Source organism: Sapajus apella, unplaced genomic scaffold (genome assembly GCF_009761245.1).
Source record: "Sapajus apella isolate SASKATOON/1434 unplaced genomic scaffold, GSC_monkey_1.0 scaffold52, whole genome shotgun sequence".
NCBI classification, from domain to species: Eukaryota; Metazoa; Chordata; class Mammalia; order Primates; family Cebidae; genus Sapajus; species Sapajus apella.
The window spans coordinates 10,237,341-10,255,350 of record NW_022436992.1 but is presented as its reverse complement, the minus strand read 5'-3'; the positions used below and the strand labels follow the sequence as shown (position 1 = coordinate 10,255,350).

The 18,010-nt window shown below is 37.7% G+C and overlaps 1 protein-coding gene across 2 annotated transcripts in view; it reads right to left on the bottom strand.

Moving 5' to 3' along the window:
* Nucleotides 1-18,010, bottom strand: part of DNAH6 (dynein axonemal heavy chain 6) — a 297,682-nt gene that overhangs the window by 57,948 nt on the left and 221,724 nt on the right. For both annotated transcript variants that reach the window (XM_032243483.1, XM_032243484.1), the window contains one exon: nucleotides 14,525-14,694. In XM_032243483.1, coding sequence (XP_032099374.1) covers nucleotides 14,525-14,694 — 170 coding nt within the window. The remainder of the gene's footprint in view (nucleotides 1-14,524; nucleotides 14,695-18,010) is intronic.

Below are 18,010 nucleotides of genomic sequence, written 5' to 3'. Positions count from 1 at the left end.
ATTTTTAGTAGAGACAGAGTTTCTCCATGTTGGTCAGGCTGGTCTTGAACTCTTGACCTTGTGATCCACCTACCTCGGCCTCCCAAAGTTTTGGGATTATAGGTGTGAGCCACCGTGCCTGGCCTCAGGTCTTATTTTTAAGTCTTTAAATCTTTCTTAGTTGGTTTTTGTATATGGTGAGAGGTAGGGGTCCAGTTTCATTCTTCTGCATGTGGCAATCCAATTTTCCCACCACCATTTACTGAAAGAAGTATATTTTCCACATTGTATGTTTTTGTTGACTTTGCCAAAGATCAGGTGGCTGCAAATATGTGGCTTTATTTCTGGGTTTTCTATTCTGTTTCATTGACCTATGTGCCTAATTTTGTAACAGTGCCATGCTATTTTGGTTACTATAGCCTTATAATATAATTTAAGATGCTTCCAGCTTTGTTCTTTTTGCTTAGTTATTGCATTGGCTACTTGAGTTCTTTTTTTGTTCTATATAATTTTAGGATTGCTTTTTCTAATTCTGTGAAAAATGAAGTTGATATTCTATAGGGTTTGCATGGAATCTGTAGATTGCTTTGGACAGTATGGCCATTTTATTGATATTAATTCTTCTTATCCATGGGCATGGGATGTTTTGCCATTTATTTGTGTCATCCACAATTTCTTTCTTCAGTGTTTCGTAGTTTTCTTGTAGAGATCTTTCAATTCCTTGGTTAAATATATTCCTAGGGACTGTATTTTTTTTTTCTTTTGAGACAGAGTCTTGCTCTGTTATCCAGGCTGGAGTGCAGTGGGATGATCTTGGGTCACTGCAACCTCCCCCTCTTGGGTTCAAGCAGTTCTCCAGCTTCAGCCTCCTGAGTAGCTGGGATTACAGGCATCAACCACCATGTCCAGCTGATTTCTTGTATTTTTAGTACAGATGGGGTTTTACCATGTTGCCCAAGCTTGTCTCAAATTCCTGAGCTCAGGCAATCCACCTGTCTTGTTCTCCCAAAGTGCTAGGATTATAGGTGTGAGCCACTGCACTCTTCCAGGTACTGTATTTTTTTTTTCTTTGTAGCTATTATGAATTGGTTTGCCTTCTTAGTTCCATTCTCAGCTAGATCATTATCAGTATGTAGAAATGCTACTGATTTTTGTATGTCGATTTTGTATTCTGCAACCCTAAATTCATTTATCAAATTTAAGAGTTTTTTGGTGGAGCTTTTAATTTTTTCAGATTTTTTTTTTAAATTTTTAGATATACCATACCATATCATCAATAAACAGGAATAATTTGACTTCATCTTTTCCAAACTGTATGCCTTTTACTTCTTTCTCTTGCCTGATTGCTCTGGCTAGGACTCCAGTACTACGTTGAAGAGAAGTAGTAAAAGTGGGCACACTTTTCTTGTTCCAGGTTTTTGAGGAAATGTTTTCAACTTTTCCTCATTCAGTATAATGTTGGCTGTGAGGTTATCTTATATGGGTTTTGTTATTTTGAGGTATGGTCCTTCTATGCCTAGTTTGTTGAAGGTTTTTATCATGAAGGAGTGCTGAATTTTTCCAAATGTTTTTCTGAGTCTATTGAGATGATCATATGATTTTTGTCCTTAAATCTGTTTATGTGATGTATCACATTTATTGATTTACATATGTTAAACCATCTTTGCATCCCTGGATAAAGCCCACTTGATATTATCTTTTTGATATTATCTTTATATTGTATTACCTTTTTGATGTGCCATTGAATTAAGTTTGCCAGTATTTTGTTGGGGACTTTTGAGTCTATATTTATCAGGGATATTGGTCTGTAGTTTTCTTTTTTTGTCGTGTTCTTGTTTGATTTTGGTATCAGGATGATACTGGCTTCATAGAATGTGTTAGGGAGAATTCCCTCCTCTATTTTTGGAACAATTTTACCATTTTTATTTCAAAAGGTTTTGATCATATAAACTATTTGCTTTTTACTTTGCTAAAAAGTGATCTGAGAGTTTACAATGAATTATACAAAGCACCAATAATTTATTTCTTGGGGTTGCTGTGTAAATAACAAAATGGTAACACACTCATTAAATAGTTTTGAACTTAAAAAATTGGAGAAATATTTTTCTTGCAAACAGGACAAACTATCATTACTATTACAGAGTGACTTTGGTTTTCAGTGGCTTTATCACAAGCTATTGGTTTGTTACAAGCTTATGTAACATGTGCAATTTCTCATGTGTGTGAACTAATTTTCTTTATAAAACATTTTAAATATGCAGAAAATAAATGTGCATAAAACACACCCTCATTGGTTGCTATTCACCCAATACATATATCCAAGAACATGGTTAAGAACACAGAATACAGAAAGGAGATCAGTTAAAGCTATGGCGCAGAGGATTCTTGCAGAATTGGCACATGGTTTCCTGTTCTTTGATTGTCCTAGAGATAGCTGTCTCTCTAGAAGAGTGGAAGGTGAATGATTCTCAGGTGGAAGAAGGGGCTTTATGGTAGAAGTGAATTATGTATGCATGCCAGCCAAGCAGTATGTATCTCACTATCATTGCTAAATGGTCCTCCCGACTTTCATACTAAGTGGTTTAGAGTTCTCTGCTGTTTACAATAATGCATTAAAGATCTTGTTCATACAAAAGATAATATAATAACTCCTATCTTAGTCACTCACTTCTTTGATTTTTGTTATTCTAGTCAGTATAAATGAACCAGGCCTGCTTCCTGATGTTGAAACCATCACTGGCATAATGGCCTGAATAGAGAGTGTTTTCTTATGACTGACAACATGCTGAGATGGTGGGAGTATGGAAGATTTCCTGCTTGACATTTTTGATCCATTCTTCAGCTTTAGCTTTTGTGTACTCTGTATATAAATTTCCTGGCTTTCAGAGTCCTTATCAGTTCCCACTCTACCCAAGAACGTCTTGCCATCCTGCAGTGGACTTGCGGTGGGCTTACCTCTGTAGTTATGCTGAGGTCTTTCTCTCTGTGCTCCCCTGTACTGTGCTGCTGTAGAGTCCTAGACAGTGACACTGACCTGCTTGGTCCTCAAGGGCTTCTTCATATCACATGGCTGGAACTGATCAACTTCTCTCTGTGGCTCTTTTGGATATTTTGCTCTTCTATTTTCATGGAGATACTGATGGAAGTAATGGCAAGAATTTGCTGTGGAAATGGCTTGGATTTCTCATAATCTATAAGGTCTAGATAGCCAGGTATTTCTTAAAGATCACCCTCTGCAAAATCTTATGTTTGGATTGCAGGATCAGAGAATGTTCAATCTCTTTCCTCTTTATCACCAAGTCCGTTTCTGGGAGCTCCTCTCTCTTCTTTATAAAATTGAATTTCCCATTATGATATATGTGACTCGATTTTGTTTCGCTTAAAACTTTTTTTTTTTTTTTTTTTTAAGTTTTGCTACCTGATCCTTCACACAGTCTCTGGCTGAAGCCCTTAGAGCATTTTTCAGTTTATCCTTTCCATCAGAATCCATCGGCATTTCCATAGGCAATTCCTGGTTTCAGAGGAATACTTTTTTGAAGGTATTGATGGGTGAGTGCATAAATTCACCATTGAAAGACTGTGGCTGGGGATTCTCTCCCCAGAGGAAGGGCATGGTTCTGTGTTTTTTTTTGTGATGACAAGATAAGTTTAAACATATGGGAATAAAGATTCCCTGCTCATCCTTCATTAGTAACAAGTCTTATTAAAGCTATAGTGTATTAGGTGGCCTATCAGGACCCTGGGTGACCTGCTGAAATTGTGAATTATAACAGAACCCTTGTCATTACACTTCTTAGCATCATACTCAAGTTCTTGAGACCTACAGAAAAAATAAGAGAATATTAAGTGAAATAAGGAGGTTCATTTTTCCTTGTAGAAGGATAATGGGTAGGTCATTAAACTGGTTATGAGAATTACAATGACTCAAAGTTTAAATTGGTAATAATTATTGCATACTCCGGTAGCACTATTGTCAGCAACAATCCATCAAGGTAAACTTTTTTCCTCAAGTTCAATATTAGCCTTCCACATTTATTTAATTTTTCTATGTCTTCCTTCACTTGATCCAAATAGTGACTTACAAATTCTTGAGAAAAACACTCCACATATTAGGAATATAGAAGAGAACTTCCTCAACCTGATAAGGGACATTATATTATTAGTCCATTTTCATGCTGCTGATAAAGACATACCTGAGACTGGGCAATTTACAAAAGAAAGAGGTTTAATTGGACTTACAGTTCCATGTGGCTGGGGAAGTCTCACAATCATGGTAAAAGGCAAGGGGGAACAAGTTACGTCTTACATGGATGGCATCAGGCAAAAAGAGAATGCTTGTGCAGGGGAGCTCCTCTTTTTAAAACCATCGGATCTCATGAGACTTATTCACTATCATGAGAACAGCATGGGAATGACTTGCTCCCATGATTCAACTACCTCCCACTGGGTCCCTCCCACAACACATGAGAATTCAAGGTGACATTTGGGTGGGGATGTAGCCAAATCATATCAGATATCTATGAATATCTGACAGCTAATATCATACTTAATGATGAAAGACTGAATGCTTTTCTTCTAAGATCAGGAACAAGGAAAAGATCTGCTCTTTAACATCTATTCAACATTGTGTTGTAGGTCCTAGCCAGGGCAATTAAGCAAGAAAAATAAATGCATCTAAATTGGAAAACAAGAAGTAAATTTCTCTCTATTTGAAGATGACATGATTTTGTATATACAAAACACTAGGGAACTCACTCAAAATCTATTAAAACTAATAAACAAGTTTGGCAAGGCTGCAGGATACAAAAATGTACAAAAATCAACTGTATTTGTATACAGTAGTAATGGGAAATGAGAAAATTGTTTTAGTCTGTTTTGTGCCGCTATAATAGAATACTTGAGACTGGGTAATTTATAAAGAACATAAATCTATTTGGCTTTTGGTTCTGGAGGCTGGAAGTCCAAGAGCATGATATGGCACCTGACAAAGGCCTCTATACTGCGTCATCCTATGGTAGAGGGCAGAAAGGCAAGAGAGAGCAAGAGAGCAAGACAGGCCCAAACTTGCTTTTATAACAAGCCCACTCTTGTGATAACTAACTCACTCACATGACAATGACATTAAGCTGTTCATGAGCTCAGAGTCCTCATGATCTAACCACTGCTTAACTCTGCTGTATTAGGGATTAGGTTTCTAACAAATGAACTTTGGGGAACATATTTAAATCATAGCAAAAATTAAGAAAGCAATTTAATTTACAACAGTATCATAAAGAATAGATTACCTAAAAATAAATTTAACAAAAGAATAAATTTGCATATAATAAATAAATTTGTATATAAAATTTCTTCTCTGAGAACCATGAAATATTGTTGGATAAAGTTAAAGAAGATCCAAATAAGTGGAAAAACATCACATGTTCATAGATTAGATGACTTAATGTTGCTAAGATGTTAATATTCCTCAAATTGATCTATAGGTTCAATGCCATTCTTTTTTATTTTATTTATTTATTTTACTTTAAGTTCTGGGGTACATGTGCAGATTGTGCAGGATTGTTACATAGGTATACACATGCCATGGTGGTTTGCTGCCTCCATCCCCTCATCACTTACATTAGGTATTTCTCCTAATGTTATCCCCCCCACAATCTCCCCATTCCTTGCTATCCCTCCCCTAGCCCCCCAACCCCCAACAGACCCCAGTGTGTGATGTTCCCCTCCCTGTGTCCATGTGTTCTCATTGTTCAACACCCACTTAGGAGTGAGAACATGTGGTGTTTGGTTTTCTGTTATTGATCAGTTTGCTGAGAATTATGGTTTCCAGCTTCATCCATGTCCCTGCAAAGGACATGAAGCCATCCTTTTTTATGGCTGCATAATATTCCATGGTGTATATGTGCCACATTTTCTTTATCCGATCTATCTTTGATGAGCATTTGGGTTGATTCTAAGTCTATGCTATTGTAAACAGTGCTGTAATGAACATACATGTGCATGTGTGTTTATAATAGATCGACTTATAATCCTTTGGGTATATACTCAGTAATGGGATTGCTGGGTCAAATGGTATATTTCCCAAAGTAATTTATAGATTCAATGCTATCCCTATCAAGCTAACATTGACCTGATAGCCAAGTCAATTCTAAGCAAAAAGAATAAAGCACAATTGTAGCCAACCGATTTTCAGCAATGCTGCCAGAATCATTCAATGGATATGGAATAGTCTTTCAACAAATGATGGTGTGACAACTGGTAGCCACATGGAAAAGAATGAAGTTGGACCCTTTCTTCACAACATATACAAAAATTAATTCAGGGCCAGGTGCGGTGGCTCACATCTGTAATCCCAGCACTTTGGGAGGCCAAGGCAGGTGGATCACGAGGTCAAGAGATCAAGACCATCCTGGCCAACATGGTGAAACCCTGTCTCTACTAAAAATACAAAAATTAGCTGGGCATGGTGGCACGCACTTGTAGTCCTAGCTACTCAGGAGGCTGAGGCAAAGAGAATTGCTTGAACTCAGGAGGCAGAGGTTGCAGTGAGCTAAGAATGTGCCACTACACTCCAGCCTGGAGACAGAGTGAGACTCCGTCTCAAAAAAACAAAAATTAACTCAAAATATATCAAAGGCCTAAATGTAAGAGCCAAAACTACATAAATTCTTTAAAAAAATTATTTATTTATTTAGATGGAGTCTTGCTCTTGTTGCCCAGGCTGGAATGCAATGGTGAGATCTTGGCTCACCGCAACTTCCACCTCCTGGGTTCAAGCGATTCTCCTGCCTCAGCCTCCTGAGTAGCTGGGATTACAGGCATGTGCCACCACACCCAGCTAATTTTGTATTTTTAGTAGAGATGGGGTTTCTGTATATTGGTCAGGTTGGTCTTGAACTTCTGACTTCAGGTGATCCACCCGCCTCAGTCACCCAAAGTGCTGGATAAATTCTTAGAAGAAAACACAGGAGTAAATGTTTGTGACCTTGGATTAGGCAATGGTTTCTTAGTTGTGACACCAAAAGCACAAGCAACAGAAGAAATAAAAATAGATAAACTGAACATCATCAAAATTAAAAGCTTTTGTGCTTCAAAAGGACACTACCAAGAAAGTGAAAAGACATAGGATGGGAGAACATTCTTGGCAAATCATATATCTGATAAGAAACTTGTAGCTAGGATATAAAAAAAAAAAAAAAAAAAAAAAAAAAACTCTTACAACTTCATGAAAAAATGATAAATAATCCAGTTTAAAATGGTAAAGAATCTGAATAGACAGTTCTACAAATAGCCAAGAAGCATAAGAAAATATGCTCATTATCATTAGGGAAATGCAAATCAAAGCCATAGGGTACTATCTCAGACCCACTAGGATGGCTATAATAAAAAAGATAATAAAAAATGTTGTGACAGTATGGAGAAATTGGAACCCTCATACACTGATGGTGGGAATGTAAAATGATACAGCCTTTTAGGAAAACAGTCTGGCAGTTCATCAAAAAGTTAAACATACCATATAATTCAGCAATTTCACTAAGTATATATACAAGAGAAATTAAAACACATGTCCACACAAAAACTTGTACACAAATGTTTTTGGCAGCATTATCCATAATAGTCAGAAAGTGGAAACAACACAAATGTTCATCAACTGAGAATGAATACATAAAATGTGGCATATCCATGCAATAGTATATTATTTGCAATAAAAGGGAATGAAGTACCGACACATGATACAACATAGGTGAATCTTTAAAATATTATGTTAAATGAAAGGACAGACACAAAAGACCAGAATAGGCAAATCTATAGAGTCAGGAGTAGACTAGTGTTGGTGATGATGGCACTGGGGGATGATGGCTATGGGTATGGCATTTCTTTTTGGGGTAATTAAAATGTTCCAGATTGATTTGGTGATAGTTGCACAACTCTGTGAAGATACTAAATGCCATTGAAGTGATTATCTTAAATGGGTGAATTGTATAATGAGTAAATTATCCCTCAATAAAGCCGTCAAAATTTTTGTTGCTACACATTATCAGAGAATATGTCTGTGGCAAAAGGGGCATTTTTAACATTTTTAAGTAACTCTTGCTTAATCTGTATGACACGGAGATCTTTCTTACTTAGCAAGCAGTTGTGCCAAGCAGCAATGAAACTCTTGTGGGGACTTTTCTTCCATGGGATATTCTGCTTAAATGAATAATCAGCATATAGCAGAATTAACAATAAGGACTTCACATTTCATTCATACTTCTGGGGTTTACCAAATTGGGAAAAGCTTGCAATTGTTGCTCTAAGTGAGATTCATCATAATTCTGGTTACTCTATGATTTTTAACAGAGAGAAAACCAGCTGTCAAAGAAACTGTCTTCTTTCTGAGGTGGAGGAACCCTGGATTGCAACACCAGTCCTGCAAACATTTCAGTTCCTAGTGGATTTAGCCTTGGAAACCAAGATGCTGCAAGGAACAGTGTATGACCTCATCTCTCTGATAGCTTTGAAAATGGTTTATGTATATTTAATCACCTTAAAACAGTGGTTCTCAAGTATGTTTGCAAAATCAGCAGCATTAGCATCACCTGGTAACTTGTTAGAAATGAAGGTTCTTGGTCTTTAGCCCAGACCTACTGAATCAGAAACTGGGGGATGGGCCCCAGGAATCTGTTTTAACAAGACCCCAGAATGATTCTGATGTACACCAACATTTGAGAACACTGCTGTAGAGAACTTGTCTTAGCTTTGTTTTGTGGTGATGAATTATCCTTTATTAAGCAAGCTTTATTCATCTCTGAATTATGGTAGTTTTTTCTCTTTCTAGTTCAAAGTCCTAATAATTGTTTCTTGAGAGACTGATAATATTGAAATGTTATCTTTAGGTCTAAACATGCTATTTATGAAGAAGGCCTGCTTTTTGTGTAAAACTATAGTTTCCCACAGAAGCCACTTCGCTGGAATATCCTCTTTCTCTCAATAGAGCAGTTGATTCCACCGTATAGCAGCACTGGATGCCCAAGAGGCTCCACTTGTGGACAGACCTGGACAACAGTTTGGTTACTGTGAACTCTCTCATCACAGAGGTCTTGTTTCTGGTCTTGTCGTAGTTCTAAGGCTTCCTTACATACTCTTTTTCTCTAGTCAGGGAATCTAGATCTTCAGTTTTGAAACGAAATTTGGATTCTTCACTCTTGAACCCCAATTTCTTTAGAAAGTTATTCTTTGGTATCAATAACAGGGTAAGGATTGTTCCTAAATGCCTTGATGAGGGCTCTAATTGGGAGGAGGTATAGCTGGGACAACACTGTCATACTTCAATCTTTACTTCAGGGTGATCCTGTTCTTGGTCTTGGCTGATCCAGGTTCTTGTCTTCTCTGGAATGGGTGTCTAGCTCTTCATTTCTGAAACCTAATTTGGGTTCTGATTGAAGTTGATTTGTGAATATATGCTACCAATTGTTTGGTATCACTACTGGGTAAGGTTTTTGGTTGAAGGCATTGACAAGAATTTTCAATTAAACCTCCGTGAGTTTGATATGAGAGTGTCTACTGTTTGTAGCTCTGGTCACATGTGGACAGCTATCCCAGGACATGTTGCTCGAGAGTTTAGGTGTTCAAGAATGTGACTAAGAGTCAAAATATTTTTTTACTATGGAAAATTTCAAATACATATAAAATGAGAGAATAGGCCTGGTGTGGTGGCTCATGTCTGCAATCCCAGCACTTTGGGAGGCTGAGGTGGGAGGAATGTCTGAGCTTAGGAGTTTGAGGCTGGCCTGGGCAACATGGTGAAACCCCATTTTTACAAAAAAATACAAAATTAGCCAGGTGTGCTGGTGCATGCCTGTGGTCCCAGCTACTTGGGAGGCTGAAGTGGGAGGATTCCTTGAGCCTGGTAGGTGGAGGCTACAGTGTGTGAAGATCAGCAACAGAGAGAGACCTCATCTCAAAAAAAAAAAAAAAAAAAAAAAAAAAAGCATAACCACAGTACCATGATTACATCTAGAAAAGTAACAATAATTCCTTAATATTATCAAATAATTCACATTTTTTCTAAATTATAAATGTATGTGAGTATGTGTATATAATAGTATGTTATTGTGTATGTTTAACAGTATGTTATTATGTATATTTGGGATGTTAAGTTAGGATCTAATAAAGTTTATAAATAGAGATTATTTTGTCTCCTAAGTCTCTTCTAGTCTATAAACTTCATTCTCCATCTTCTATTTACCTTCAAAAAACAAATAAAATGTGTTGTTGAAGAAATCAGATTGTATGTCTTGCAGAATTTTTCATAGTCTATAATTGTCTAACTTCAATGACTTTATTTTGAAAACTCCTTTTTTTTGACTCACGGCATCTAGTCATCCTCTCATTTTTTCACCATCTGACCTGGTAGCTATTGTCCATATTCACTGGAGACTTTCCACCTGGATCATAGCCAGCCTTCCTTTCTATTTTATATCTGTTCCATTGAACAAAGTGCAACTGATTTACCCACTGCATCCCAGGCATTGTCCTGCCACCATCTGAGCTGACACAACTCAGGTTCAGGGTTCACATGGAGATCCAACAGCCTAACCTTGCAGTTCCTTGGCCTCTAACTCCAGTGCACATCCTCTTGTCTCTTTCATAGTCACCCATACCCATGGTCAACCTCAGAATATTGTCATCACTTAGAACTGCTCCCCATTAGACATTTTAAGCTCAATTTTGATTATAGCCTCTCCCGTCCTTTCAGCTGTGCTACAACCCTAGTATAACTACATTATTTCTCAAAGAAATTTCCACCTACTGGTTGTTCCTTTTCTCCCAGTCTATAAGCCCTTTCTATATCTCTTACTTTCCTATAACTACTTTTACCAACATTCTCAGTGGTCTTGCATTCTCTATTCTTTTATTACAATAATCTGTGTTTAAGGTCAACCACATGACTTATCTTCTGTGTTCCTACAGAGTGACATAGCTTGAATGTTTGCCCCTCCAAATCTCACGTTGAAATGTGATTCCCAATATTGGAGGTGGGGCCTGTTTGGAGGTGTTTGGGTCATGAATGTGGATCCCTCATGAATGCCTTGGTGCTCTCCCCACAAAAATGAGTGAGTTCTCACTCTACTAGTTTATAAAAGAGCTGGTTGTTTAAAAGAATCTGGGGGTGCCTCTCTCCCCTCTTTCTTGCTCTCTCTCACACCATGTGACATGTCTGCTTCCCCTTTGCCTTTCACCAATATGTAAAAGCTTCCTGAGGCCACAATGGAAGCCAAGAAGATGCTGGTGCCATATCTGTACAGCTTGCAGAACTGTGAGCCCAATGAACTTCCTTTATTTATAAATTATCCAGCCTCAGGTATTTCTTTATAGCAATGAAAAATGGAACAATACAAAAAATTGGTACTGAGTAGTGGGGCACTGCTATAAAGGTACCAGAAAATGTGGAAGCAGCTTTGGAACTGAGTAATGAGAAAAGACTGGAAGAATTTGGAGGGCTCAGAAGACAGGAAGATGAGGGAAAGTTTGGAACTTCTTAGAGACTGGCTAAGTTGTGACCAAATGCTGATAGAAATATGAACAGTGAAAGCCAGGCTGATGAAGTGGGGAACTGGAACAACTGTCACCCTTGTTATGCCTTGGCAAAGGACTTGGCTGTATTGTGTCCATGCACTAGGGATTTGTGGAAGGCTGAACTTAAGAGTGATGACCTAGGTTATCTGGTAGAAGAAATTTCAAATTTTTTCATCATCTAAATTTTCACCACAAAGTGGTCAAGAAGTGTCATAGCTCCTTCTAACAGCCTAGAATCAGACATGGAAGCAAAGGAATGACTTAAATTTGGGACTTACAACTAAAAGGGAAACTGAGGGTAAACATTTGGAAAATTTGTAGCCTGCTGATGTGGTAGAGAAGGAAACAGCATTTTCAGGAAAGGATTCTAAGAGGCCTGCAGAACAACCACTTGCTAGAGAGACTAGCATGACTAAATGGGAGCCAAGTGCTACAATTCAAGGCAAGGGGAAAAAGACTTCAAAGGCATTTCAGAAATCTTCCAGGCAGTCCCTTCCATTGCAGGTCCAGAGGCCTAGGAGGCAAGAATGGTTCCAGTAGATAATCCTTGGGCGTTGCTGCCCTGAGCCCTTTATGGAAGCTGCTCCCCAAATTCCAATAGCTCCAGTTCTACCCTTAGCTCAGAGGACTCCAGGTACAGCTTGGGCTGCTACTCTGGAGGGCACAATCCATAAGCCTTGGTGGCTTCCATGTGATGTTAAGTCTACAGTTGTGCAGAATGCAAGAATGGGGGAGGCTTGGCATCTTCCACCTAGATTTCAGATGTATTGGAAAGCCAGGGTGCCCAGGCAGAAGCCTGTGCAGGGGTAAAACACCCACAGGGAGATCCTACTAGTGCCAAGGGGAAATGTGGGGTTAGAGCCCCCACATAGAGTCCCCACTGGGGTGCTGCCTAGTGGAGCTGTGAGAATGGTAGAGGTATGGCAGTGTGCATCCTCAGCCTGGGTAAGCCATAGGCATTCAATTACAACCCAGTAGGGCAGTCAACATGGACAGCTCCCCAAAAAGCCATGGAGACAGGGATTCCTAAGGCCTTGGGAGCACACACCTTGCACCAGAGTGCTCAGGATGCAGGACATGGTGCGAAGGATTATTCTGGAGCTTTAAGATTTAGTCTCTTCCCTACTGAGGTTCAGACTTGCATGGGGCCTGTTGCCCTTTCCTTTTGGCTGATTTATCCCTTTTAGAATAAGAATGCTTACCCAATGCCCAAACCACCGCTGTACCTTAGAAGTAAATAACTTGTTTTTGATCTCATGGGTTCATAGGTGGAAGGAACTTGCCTTGAGTCTCAGTTTTGGATGAGACTTTGGACTTTGAAACTTTGAGTTAGCCCTGGGATGAGTTAAGACTTTTGAGGACTATTGGGAAGGCATGATTGCATTTTGCAGTGTGAAGGACATGAGATTTAGGGGACCAGGAGTGGAATAATACAGTTTGGATGTTTGTCACCTCCAAATCTCACGTTGAAATGTGATCTCCAATACTGAAGGTAGGGCCTAGTGGGAAGTGTTGGGTCATGGAGGTGCAGCCCTCATAAATTGCTTGGTGCCCTCTCCATAGAAATGGGTGAATTCTTGCTTTAGTAGCTCCACAAAAGATAGACATTTAAAACAGTTTTGTGCCTCGTTCCCCTTTTTTGCTTCCCCTCTCACCATATGATGTGCCTGCTCTCCCTTTGCCTTTCACCATATGTAAAAGCTTCCTGAAGCCTCACCAGAAGCCAAGAAGATGCTGATATCATGCTTGTACAGCCTACAGAACTGTGAGCCAAATAAAACTCCTTTCTTTATAAATTACCCAGCCTCAGGCATCCCTTTATAGCAATGCAAAGCAGAGTAACACACAGAGATTGCAGAAAATCCTACAACATAGCCTCAATACCTCCCAAGTATGCTTTCATCTTTTCCAGTTAGTTACTTCTTCTTTTTCCAAAAGAAACAACCTCCATTTTTCTCTAATGCTTCCTGAAATTCACCACTCAAATCCTTAGCAGATAATATTATTCCCTCATTAAGAACAAAATTAGGAATTATATCTAAATACGTAGAAACTGGAACTGTCCTGAATGCTGTATCCATTCTGTCGATAACTTGTGCTGTGTTGAAACTTGTACCTCCTTGGTTTCCAAGACACTTTTTTTTCTCCTAACGTTTTTCCTGACCCTCTGCTATTCCTTCTCATGGACTCCTTATCCTTTCTCTCCGCCTTTTAAAAGTTGGCGGTAATCAGAGCTTCATTGTTTGCCCATCTTTTCTCTTATTCTATTGTTTTATTCCTCTATGATCTATTTTATTCCTCTATAACAACTCTGAGTTTTACTTTCCAACTGAATGCTGACTCCCAAATCTCTATTTCTAATTCACATATCTCTCTACAGTTTCCTACTTCCATATGAGCTGACTTCCAGACTGCTATCCACTCAGATAGCTGCAGAATCAATAGCGTCTTTCTCTCACACATTACTCCTTTCACATTTGCTTAGTTGTTGGCATAACTATCCCCTTTGGCATGCAAACAGAAACTGGGAGCCACATCAATTGCCTCATCTCCATGCCCTCCTTCATCTCTCTAATCTACTACTCTGTCTTAATTCAGGCTGCCATAATTTCTTTTATCTTCGAACAGGTCCTGGTAACTATGGCTTTGTGCCCTTCAAAGTCTCCTCTTCATTGTTGTCAAGATCTGAAACGCCCATGATTTCCCTTCTAAAGCTTCCCAACAGACCCTATCCCTCCAGCAGAGAGCATGGTACTCTAATGGCACACACCAGGGAAAGGATAACCATGGCCCTGGCTGGCTCTCCTTCTTGATTCTCTATATAAAACATTATGTTCCAGTAACAAAGAACCATGTTTCAATTTTTTGAGTCATCTCTTGAACTTGGCCATTGTTACTCTCAAATAAATTTATAAATCATAACTGGCTAGTGAGCTTTAGTAGAAATAATTGTAACATAGTCGTTCAATTTAAAAAAATGTCCTACCTTTTCTTCTTTACAACATTTAATAAGAATTAGCTTATGGAAAGAACTCAATCCTGCACTCCAAGGATCCTGGTGTGAGGCCTCCTTTTCCTGTCTCATGTGTTTCTCTTCGTGTTTCATTTTATAATAGCCTTCCCATTCCTGTGGGTTAATATATGTCTCAAAAGATCCTGGAAATACAATTTAAAAAGATAATTTAATTAGATTTGTTTTGACTTTGAAATTAAATTATGTTTGGTAATTTAACAATATCTCTATATTTACTATCAGTTTTAACCACAAATATACTCTAAATACATCAGTCGGCCATGCTACCCAACCTAATAAAAAAGTAAGTAATTTAAAATGTAATCAGAAAACAGCAGCAAACCACTTACAAAAAATGAAAACAAAACAAAATAATAGAAAGGTTAAAAATAAAAAGGATGCATAGAGATACTTAAGCAAATGTGAGTGAAAAGCTTGAAGTGATAAGAGTTAACTAGAATTCAAAGCAAATATAATTAAATGGGACAAAGTAGGTTCTTATATTAATTAAAATAACAAATCCATAGAAAAAATGAACACTCGTGTGTCAGAAAATAGCTAAGGATATGTCAAATAGTCACTGTTGGAGGTAGAAGAAAAGGCAAGAAAAAAATAACATCAGTCTATGACAAATGAAGTAAACTGAAAATTCTGGCATATATAATTTGAACAATATAAATAATAGCTGAATATATTGACATATTTACATATGTAAATATATCATAAAACAATATATCATCCCCTGCTCCCTGGCTATAGAATATTTATAAGAAATGGATTTGTATCTTATATGAAGATTAAAGTCATAGTTAGCTTTTACAATGGTTCTAACATGTACTAAGAATTAGCATTGAAATTTCTGTAGGTACAGAGTGCATGCGGTATAAACCTTTCAGAAAGCCAAAATAACTAATGTCTTCTCTAGTGAGGAAACAGGTTTCTTGGGTTGGCCATTAGGCGCAATTGTTGGCTTGCATTTCAGGCTAGAAAACAACTTTCTCTAGCTTGTCTGCAGGGGCTGTCCTCTGGGGGCTTAATCATAGCAATCAGAAAGCTAGTGACACAAAAATTTGGTGACACTTCTGACCGTGGCCTTGGGGTAGTGTTCATCTTTGCAAGACTTCTAATTTATATGTGGAATATAGACAATTATAAGGCATGAGATCACAAGGCACACCACACCACGTTACTCTTTAGTTAAAGGTCTTGGCATTATTCTGAAAACCAGGTAGCAGAAGCATGTATTGCAAAAGGACAACTTTTCCAGTGAGGTTCTCATTATTTATTGTGTAAGCATTAGGACTCCAGCTAAGATGGGAGAAAATAATGCATAAAATATGCATTATAAGATGGGATCTAATAATGCTTTATTTATTTATTTGGAGACAGAGTCTCACTCTGTTGCCCAGCCAGGAGTGCGGTGGTGCAATCTCGGCTCACTGCAACCTCTGCCTCCGAGGTTCAAGCAATTCTCCAGTTTCAGCCTCCTGAGTAGTTGGGACTACAGGTGTGCACCACCACACCAGGCTATTTTTCTGTATTTTAGGAGACATGGGGTTTCACCACATTGGCCAGGCTGGTCTCCAACTCCTCAGCTGAGGCAATCCACTTGCCTCAGCCTCCCAAAGTGCTAGGCTTTCAGGCGTAAGCCACTGAGCCTGGCCAATAATGTGTATTTTAAATGACAACTCCCAACTAATAGGACATGAAACACTTAGAAATCATGAAAGATGAAAGAGTAAGGCAATTAGGAAGTTTCTGAAGGTAAGATTGACAATGGAATTAAATATTAAACATCACTTGCAAAGATCTAAAGTTCACTTTTAGAATGCCAGCCATCCTATCAAACATGTACAAACCTTCATAAGTCTATAGCATTTCTGGAATGAACCTTGAAATCTAACACATAAAAGCAGGAAAGTTTTTTAAAATTGTTGAAATTTTAGTCTCAAGGACATAGATAACACTTGGAGCATTTTATAAAAAAAATACGAGTTGTCCCTATAATTACTTTGCTTTTCAACCTCCACGCCCTCCCTGTTCTTCTGCCTTTATGTATATGAGGCTCCATCTATCCCTTTCTGTTTTGGGTCTGTCCCTAACTATCCAGCTCTGGGTTTCTCCTATGAGAATTTTTCTTTTTGTGTTCTACCTCTACCTCTAGATGTCTCATTTAACTGGTGCATAATATAAAAAAATTTTTTACTGGGGGGACAAAAGACTATGGGGGAACCTTTTCAATAAGTTGATGCATTTATTGAAAAGCTTCTTACCCCCAGTCTTCATTTAGAAATCCAATAAATATGTTAGAGTCTTAGAAATTCTGGTTCATGCAGCCTTTAAACTACCACCCTTGCTGGGTACACTTAGTTAAATAAATATTCATATTAGAAGTATAAGAATAATTACCAAAAAATAAAAATAGAATTTCAAATCAGTAGAGGAAGAAATGAAAAGAATGTGGGTGATCTACCTGAAGAAGGAAGGAAGGAAAGAAAAAAGAAAGGATTAAAGGAAAGGAAGAAGAAAGAAGAAAAAAGGAAGCAAAGAAAAAGCTAGCAAGAAAAATATGCCCCAAAATAAGGATGACCAATGTAAGTCCAATTAGAGTTTCTTAACTTTACTAATACTGACATTTTGGAAGCTGTAGTTATTTGTTGTGGACGGTTAGCATGTTTGAACTAAAGGTCACATATGGAAGCTTGCATTCAAGAAATGACATGCATGGAATATTTTATATAAATGAAACATGTGCCAGGCTGCAAAGGAAGTGTATATAATTCCAAAGAGTCAATTTCATAAGAAGCATGAGTATAACTTCCATAATGCAATTAAATTATAAACAACAAAAAGATGGCCCCCTAAATCCTAAAATGGTTTTGAACTAAAAAGTGTAGTTTTAGAAGTGAAAGGGCTATATATTAAAACTTGTAGGGAAAAATTAAAATATAATGTTATAATTCAGAGTAGTTGTCACCTTTGAGGAAGAGAGAAGGGAGACAGAATAAGGGGATTCTGCTGGTACTGTTCTATTTCTTGATCTGGGTGATGGCTCATAAATAAATGTACACAGTTTGTGATAGTTAATCAAATTGTATAATTTTGATTTGCACACTTTTCTAGATGTATATTATCCTTCAATAAAAAGTTAAAAAAACCTATGGGATGCAGCTAAAACATTACACAAATGTATATTTATATTCTCAAAAAATATATATGTACACAAAATATATAGGTATGTATGTGTGTATGTGTGTGTATATATATATATATATATATATATAAAATAGTAAACATGAAATATTGAAAAGTCATAGACCGAGAATTCAACTGAAGAAATTGTGAAAACAATTCACAGTTTCTTAGAAATGAAGGAAGTTGCTAGTGAAAAGTATTGACAGTGCAGAAGAGGTTAAAGAAAACATTAAGATTAGGATTCAAGCAGATTCTTTTTGTCAC